The sequence below is a fragment of the Benincasa hispida genome, unplaced genomic scaffold (genome assembly GCF_027475165.1).
Source record: "Benincasa hispida cultivar pf3 unplaced genomic scaffold, pf3_genome.v1.1 HicScf761, whole genome shotgun sequence".
In the NCBI taxonomy this organism is placed as follows: Eukaryota; Viridiplantae; Streptophyta; class Magnoliopsida; order Cucurbitales; family Cucurbitaceae; genus Benincasa; species Benincasa hispida.
The window spans coordinates 8,658-17,163 of record NW_028326890.1 but is presented as its reverse complement, the minus strand read 5'-3'; the positions used below and the strand labels follow the sequence as shown (position 1 = coordinate 17,163).

At 35.6% G+C, this 8,506-nt stretch overlaps 1 protein-coding gene and 1 pseudogene across 1 annotated transcript; one reads left to right on the top strand and one right to left on the bottom strand.

Annotated features, from left to right (window-relative positions):
* The first annotated feature begins 880 nt into the window (after window positions 1-880).
* LOC150029958 (uncharacterized) lies at window positions 881-1,868 on the top strand (annotated as a pseudogene).
* Window positions 1,869-2,737: 869 nt separating this feature from the next.
* LOC150029957 (putative GTP-binding protein OBGC2) lies at window positions 2,738-7,733 on the bottom strand. Its single transcript, XM_090310219.1, has 10 exons — window positions 7,536-7,733; window positions 6,872-7,353; window positions 6,259-6,350; window positions 5,696-5,779; window positions 5,390-5,467; window positions 4,946-5,146; window positions 4,751-4,858; window positions 4,450-4,524; window positions 4,108-4,325; window positions 2,738-3,304 (listed from the first exon to the last, which is right to left on the bottom strand). Exons 1-10 carry the CDS (start codon window positions 7,619-7,621, stop codon window positions 3,208-3,210), a joined length of 1,521 nt encoding a protein of 506 aa, XP_090166345.1. The 5' UTR covers window positions 7,622-7,733; the 3' UTR covers window positions 2,738-3,207.
* Between the last annotated feature and the right edge of the window lie 773 nt (window positions 7,734-8,506).

Here is an 8,506-nt window from a genome sequence, read left to right as displayed (position 1 = left end):
CGCCCAAGTTATAGGACGAGGAAGGTGAAATTGCAACAAATTTACTCGGTGTTTGTGATACAAATGGCAATTTCATATTCGTCTTATCAAGGTGGGAAGGATCCGCAGCTGATTCTCGAGTTCTCAGAGATGCAATATCTCGACATAACGGACTGAAGGTTCCGAAGGTTAACTAGTTACACATACTATCTCTCTCCTCATTGTATTTCTAATATAAGGTTTGAAACGATTGGACGTTCAACAGGATATTATTAGCTATGTGATGTCGAGTACCCAAATGCAGAGGGTTTTTTGGCTCCATATAGAAGCAAAAGATATCATCTTTCAGGGTGATGTGGAGGAGGTAATGAACCTTCAACTCCACGAGAAATCTTTAACATGAAGCATTCTTCTGCAGGAATATCATCGAGAGAACGTTCGGGTTGTTGAACAGTAGATGGGCAATCTTGCAAAGAAAATCATACTGCCCAGTGCAAATCCAATGTCCAACCATCATAGCATGTTGCCTTCTACACAATCTTACCAATAAGGAGATGACTAACAGTGAATTGACCGAGGATTTGGATGAGGTAGATTCGAACTTGCTACAACTAGGGGATGAGATCAATTATATTGAGAGTTCAAATGAATGGACTCAATGGAGGGATGAATTAGCGCAACAGATGTTTACTGAATGAGAGTTGCGTAATGTGTAGTGTCTTTTTGATTCTTTAATCAATTAGAACGCTTATTTCCTTTGTCATGTGTTGTGAAATGACTTCATTCAAAACTCTCTTAATATCATTATGCTTACTATATTTTGTACTTCACTTTACCCATTAATTATGTTTTATATTTCTGTTTATTGTTTAATTGTATTAGTGTATGTGTATACACTAGAATGTCAAGTTCCTCAAGAGCTTCGAAGCACACTTGGACTAAAGAGGAAGAAGCGAAGCTGGTCGAGTGTTTGGTGGCGTTAGTCGCATTTGGTGGATGGAGATCAGACAATGGGACATTTTGACCTGGGTACTTAGCATAACTACAATGTATGATGGCTGAAAATTTGCCCGTTTGTAATATCAAGGATCACCAACTATAGATTGTCGAGTCAAATCCCTGAAAAGAACTTACCAAGCGGTTGCAGAAATGAGAGGACCAGCTTGTAGTGGATTCAGCTGCAATGAGGAATTTCAATGCATCACTATAGAGCGGGAGTAATTCGATGGATGGGTGAATGTGCAATTTTGTCTAAATTGATTTACGAATATTGATGACCTATTCATAACATTCACTTTACCCTTCATGCAGGGTCATCCTACAGCAAAGGAGCTTCTACACAAGTCGTTCCCATACTATGATGATTTGGCCTACGTCTTCGACAAGGATCGGACTATGAGAGGACGATCAAAAATATTTGCGAACATTGGATCTAACATGCCAAACCATATGAATGATGGTGTTCTTATTCATGAATCACAGGATCTGAATATCCCCATGATGTCTAGTTAGGGAATGGACATGTCACAGGATGACATGCATGGAACACGTATTGGTCGAAGCACTGAAGGAGGAAATGCTTCAAGAGGAAATAAAAGGAAGCGAAGTGGGAATCAATCTGAAATGGTAGAGATTGTTAGGAGTGATGGAGTTCGCAAATGACCAATTGAAGGCAATTGCAGAATGGCCAAAAGAGAACCGTGCAACCGAAGTCGAACTGCATGCGAAAGTCGTAAACCAACTCCAAGATATTCCTGAATTGCATAACCAACAAAGGGTGAAGCTTAAGCAAAGCATATTCCACAATGCAAGATACAGAGAGCTTCTTATCCATTCCCACAACCATGAAGTTATACTATTGTAACCTCCTCTTTCAAGAGAATGTTTGATCAATCCATGTTTTGGACTGCTTTTCCTATGAACAATGATTACTTTGTTTCAATTATGCATTAAGTTTGTAGTACATCTGGTATGAAATCTTCCCAGTTATATTTTAATCATGTAATCATGAGTTAGTTATTTTGTCTCACATTTTTTTTACCTCCAAAAAAGAGAGGTTTCTATATGTAACACATAAATTGCATCTAAAAGTAATGTACTTTTTTGTTTTGCCATATTAACCAAGGTATATCCCAAAATGACAAAAAAATGGTAGTTAACTCTTAACATAAATTAAAATCAAATTAATTTTGTATAAATTGATAAAACATATAGTTTTAATTATATTTTTCAAAATATGATATTTCTTATGCATAATTATTAGTATTATAAAAGATGGTAGTAGAAAAAGTTACCCAATCTAAAATAATTTACATTCAAATTATAGACTATTATAATTCAAACTATAATAACCTACAGTCCAAATATGTCTATTATAACACAGACTACAATACTCTGCACCCTGTGTTAGAGTATTATAAATCAAACTATAATAATTTACATCCGAAACACAGGCGCTATAAAAACATAATTCCTTATAACCTACAGGAATTATGATAACCTACTCTGTACACCAAACACCACTAAATAGATTCATAAATTTCAATAGAGATTGCGTCATGTGATCTCATATTTTTTTAGAAACTAATGCCTTATTGACTTCTAGTCGAGATTCCCTAAAAATAAATCTTAAAAAAATAATAATAAAAACCTCTCGAGATTTGGGTCAAAATACATGTTTTTTTCTCCCTTTTAAAAAAAGTCTATGTACATCTAGCTTTTTTCAAATATATTACAAATGTTTAAAGTTCGTGTACTATTAAATTTAAAGTTTCGTGACTTTATTGTGAATAGCGTAATTGAATTATGTTCACTTAGCTGTAAACATTTTGTTTAACTGAACTCTGTTCATAACATGATGTTTAGCCAAAAATTCCTCTTCCATCCCCCTGCCTTGCAACTTCTGTCTGTAGTGTGAACCGTCATTTTCGAATTTGGCAATCATCTTAAAATCTTTCAATATAAGATGAATTTTCTTAGTAATATAGGGAATGATACTTGGAAATCAACAGGATTTTTAACTGCTATCTACTGAGGGATGAACCACATCATATATCAACAAGCAGCTGCCTTCAAAAATGCTAATTTCCCACCCAGTTACCTGATATCCCAAGTGAAATCATGTGCAACATTCTCACTGAACACCAAGAAATTGAGTGGAATATCATATAGCATGTATTATGAGGAAGCTCAGTTCTGGAGCCAATCTATAGTTGTTTCCGACTTTAGTTAACCACCCGAATTTGTCGACAAGCCATCGGAATCTCTGCACTTCCTCAATGCTGCTCGAATCTCTTTCAACATTAAACTTATATTGATACCTTTCCTGCAAATGACACGTTGGAGAGGAGAAAAGGCTGTAATAAGGATTTGAACAGTAATTTAAGAAAAACAATGTTACTTAACGAGGGCAACAGGGAAGAATGAAGATGATGCAAAAAATCAACAGCGTCTCCTGAGTGCTACTTATAAGCTAATGTTTTTAACTTTTAAGATAGCTATTTATGACATGAGACCGAGACCGAACATGACGTTTTAGCAGTTAGTTTGAGTTTCAACCACTGTACTTAAAACTCGAAACATAGATTCAATCACAATCCTATTTAAGCCTTTTCCTAAGAAATCCTGCAAGAGAATTCGTAATGGGTTGAAAAAGCAAACCAATGAGCCTAGGAAAACATAACTGCTCCAAATCCTTTATCAGGTGCAGTCCACATTTGTTCTAAAGATGGGTTGTCATTGTACCATATCTGAAACATCGTTTTTTTGTACATGCCTTAAAGCACTCATGGTATCATTATAGATAGTATGAAGTAAAATTGTGCTACGCTAAAAATATACACACCCAAGTTGAGAATGTGATGTGATTGCATCACAATGCCCAAACAAAAGTGTCTAGGGTTTAAGAGGTGATAACTAATTGGTCAATAGGGAAAATGAACAAGAACTCAAACGATATGGTGAACAAGAATGCAGAATTTTAAGGTGCTAATCAGTCGAAGGAAAGTTTTGCAGATTCTGCTTGGAAAGGCATTAGAAGAATCCAGAAAAAATAAATAATAAATAATAAATAATTGGCAAGACAAAATGACATAATCATGTAAAAAACCAAACAAGAATTGAACTTACAGAACACTAACGCCTACAACCGAAAGAGGACGGGGATAGTCTTCAATCTCTTTATCCTTTTCATCTGCAGCAGCAATTCCCAAAGACGAAACAGATGCAAGATCGCCTTCTAGAACTGATGATCGTTCACTGTTTTCAGATCCCATTTGCTTAGGATAACGATCATCACATCCTATTCTCAAAATTTCTTCAGTTATGGAGGGAAGCCGATCCTTGGCCTGAAAAGGGTAATTAAACATTTATAGCGTGGATTTAAAACTTAATTATGAATAAAAACTGCAGTAACCATCCAACTTTCCATGGACAAAGTACAAGTGATAGAAGATCATTGAAAGCACAAACCTCAGGAAGGTCAATCTTATTTAGCACCACAACATACGGTCTTTCAAGGTAATTAGGATTGTACATCCGCAATTCCTGTAGAATATAACTCATACTTAGTCAAAGAAATACATAAATCTAATTCAATAACGACGCCTTGCCATCATAAGATTAACCAACCAACAACATTGATTGATAACAATAGGACAATCTACAACAAGACATAACGACCTTAAGGAGTCTGAGGAATGAACCAAAAAAGTATCATTAAGAACACAAACAGCAGAGCAAGTTTCAGAACAAAACAAAAATGAAAACTTACTTCTCTCACAGTCCTATAATCATCAACAGGGTTCTCTGAAGCTGCATCGACAACATGAACCAACAGCCGGGTCCTTCTCAGATGTCTCAAGAAGTTGCGACCAAGGCCCTAAAGAACTTAATAGGTTGGAAAATTGAAGCTTCCAACTTTGTTCGAGAAAAACAAAAAACACAAATAGAATACACCATGCAATACCTTACCCAGATGAGCACCTTCAATAAGACCTGGTAAATCTGCTAAAGTAGCTTCAGATTGATACATTCCTGCTCCTAAACTGGGATCCCCATCAAGGCGTCCAAGGTTTGGAATTAAAGTAGTGAAAGGATAGTCTGCAATATCGGGTTTTGCAAGAGTAATGGCTGCAAGAAGAGTTGATTTTCCAGCATTGGGAAGTCCCTACAACAATCAAAAGCAGAAAAAACGTCCATTGTTAGATAAAAACAATTGTAACAAGTAGTTCAAAATCATGACTCAAACCCCACAAATGTTTTGAAGAACCACCCTTTCATTTCTGAAAAGTAGACGTTGAAGATAAAGGGTAAAGGTTGTGATGTATTTACTAGGGAAATTACAGAGATATGTACCCTGCAGAAAGATAGAAAATAGGGATAAAATAAAAAATGAACTGGATGTACTCACAACCAGACCGACATCAGCAACTACGCGAAGAATCAACTCCAAACTGACCTCTTCCCCAGGTTGACCAAATACCAGAACCTATAAATAAATTATTTCCGATTAATAAGTGAACAAAAAAAAAGGAGCAAATGTAAGAAGTACAAATATATATGGCACAGCAATTAAATAAAAACGTCAAAACCTATTCAGAGAGTTTTTCTATTGGAAGTATCATTGCATTATAACTAATTCTCATGTGAAATTTTTGTTTCTTTTTCAAGGTGGGAAATTTGTTAATATCTCACATGAAATGTTCGCAATCGTCACCTTATCACTTTCATCTCTCATCACATTGGAGGTCAGAGACATCAACTTTCTCCTTCTACTCTCTGGCGTATCTATAAGGCTTATCTGTACAAAAAAAATAAAATAATACAAAATAAAATTGAGCAAGTCTGTAAATAATAATAATATTATTATTATTGAGTTATCAGAGTCAAGAGTCTTACAGATAGAAGTCTCATTCAAAGAATTTCCAATAACATGGAAATGTAGAATATCAAATACAGGTAGATAAAAAAGATAAAATTTAATGGTCTTTGAAGCTCCCTAAAGTTCAAAAATTCTATTTAATCTCTTAAGTTTCCAGAAGGCCATGACATATTTTTCAACTCAGATTTAATGTCAATGACTAAATTAAAGTTCCTTAAAACTTGAGGAAGTGAAATAATGTTCTTAAACTTCAGGACCAAATTAAAAATATGGAAAATTTTAATAAACCAAAACTACATTAATACTTAAAATAAAATGAAATAAAAAAAAAACTAAAATAAAATTAAGCTCGGGTTAGTAAAGAGTAAACAAACAAGAAACATGCATCATACGCATACCCCTCCTTGTCCTCCTCTAGCTACAAGAATCTCATCACCTGGATGAACCAGGTCAGCCAACAATTTCCCTCTTTTACGTTTTACAACAGTACCTGTAGCATAAAAACCCACTCACACAATTAGAAGAAAAAGAACTGCAATTATATGTGCAATCACTTCACCAGCAAATATAGCAAGATAACAGTGGTAAGGTTGAAAGTGTTTATAGATTTCTTTAACTTGAGCCAATCATAAAGCTCAAAAAGGATAGAAATAAGAGAGAAGTAACATCCTATGAATTTCAAGAACTAATTCAATCTATCCCATGATGTAGTTGGTGAAAGGTATTATGCCAAATCCATGGACAAACAAGGAAAATCCATCCCTAAGGTGAGAGAACTCTCTCTAAGAACAATGTTCTATTTCAAAAGCTTCCTATTACACAACCCTACCTGGCTATTTAGAGCCTTATTTCCAATTAAATAATTAATTCTAAAATACTAATCAATCTAAATAAACAACTAAATTGCTATTAACTAAATTATACTAATAATCTAACTTATTCTCCTCATCATCCCATCTCTTTACTTTCATTAGCAAGTTTGTACCCAAATCAACAATGCATTACACAAACCTATAGGAACGGGAATACGCAGAGTTGGGGCAGCAAATCCATTGTGCAATTGGGAGGTCAAAACGCCCATTGCATCAACATTGCCACCACGTTTTGCATTATATCGGCTCTTGGTGTGAAACTCCAGCAGCGAGTCTTTTCCCTCATCGGCATAAATTACCACGTCTCCACCACGGCCACCCATGGGAAGAATTAGAGACCCATCAAAGTCCCTTTTATACAAACTTTTCTTCTTCGCCTTCTCCTTCTCCTTCTCCTTCCCATTTTTTCCTTGGGACTTGCTCGTTTGTTGGTTAGGCATACTAAGAACTGTACCATGACCTCCATCTCCTGAACGAACTGTTATGATTGCCTGATCAAAATACTTATGAGCTTCTTTTGTCAATGTAGCTGGGTTGGCGGAAGAGTCCACGACCCTAGCTAATTTGCACTTGATTGAGCAGTAACTCAAATACCCGGGAAACTCTCTGTTTTGATAACGCCTATGGATAACAAAATGAATGAGTTATTGTCAAACAAACGTAGAAGCTTGTATAAGAAATGGTAAATCAGATTTAGTATGTGCAAAAGAACTAAATGCTGCCACTACAACTGAAGAACAGAAATATGACAGAAGAAAATTGATTGAGGAGAAATTGAGAGGTAACCTAGAGTAGAATCACACCTCTTTGGGAAGAAGCTAGAGAAGAAGCTCCTGTCATGAAAAACATACGAGGAAGAAGACAACGGAATAGAAAGAATTGATACCATTATCCCAAAAAACGGAAATGATTCAGAGTTGGGAGACTTGGGATCTTCTGCAGAATCATCAACAGGCAGCGAGGTGTGCCACCGATGAGCCCATTAAGTAACTGGGACACTTAACATTCGGCTTGCTTCATTCTCCACGTTTATGAACAAGGCCCAACAATTTTATTTGAGCCCAAATCTCTAGGCCCATACTCTACCCTTTTTTGAGCCCAAAGCTGACCTACAAGAGAGAGAGAATAATATAGACTTATTTACATAAAGAAAAAAAATTCCAATAACACACCGTTCTAAATAGGAAGCAGTCAAATTTAGGAAGAAAGACAAATTTTTACATACCTCCTTTTTTTTCTTTAGATTTTTGTGAGTACAGCTTAGGCACACGAATCTCAACAATCTGTTTAATTCTACAATATTTAGATATCAAATTCTATGTACGTGGTGTCACGAGGTAGAATTCGATAATGAATTTTTGGGCCTAAGGTCTAAGGGGGCTTTCCTTAGTTCAAAGAAAAAAAAAAAAAAAAACAATCACTCACACAAGGGTGCTTTGAACTTGATTTACACACTTACAAATAAGCAAGATGAGAAGAAGAGAAACACAAGTTTGGTGGCAATATCATCACTTATAAGAACTTTATTGACAAAGTAATATATGAAATAGCCACATACTACAACTCTCTTTTGTAGCTTACAAGACTCGAGGGAAATACAGCGGTCTCACGAGAATTTCCACAAGAAATGACTAGTTTGGACATTTCTCAAGCTCTTCATTTTGTTTGCATGGATGAGAGTGAAGGAACTCTTATTCAAGAGTACCTACAAGTGGAAGCGGATCTTTTCAATTCATTGTGACAGAATTTCCACATACATTCAAACATCCTAATA

Coding starts and splice junctions, on each gene's coding strand:
- LOC150029957 (XM_090310219.1), bottom strand. CDS start 7,621: ATGGTATCAATTCTTTCTATTCCGTTGTCTTCTTCCTCGTATGTTTTT. Junction 4,859..4,945: donor AAGGTGCTCATCTGGGTAAG/GTATTGCATGGT, acceptor TAAGTTCTTTAG/GGCCTTGGTCGCAACTTCTT. Junction 4,525..4,750: donor ATTATAGGACTGTGAGAGAA/GTAAGTTTTCAT, acceptor TATATTCTACAG/GAATTGCGGATGTACAATCC.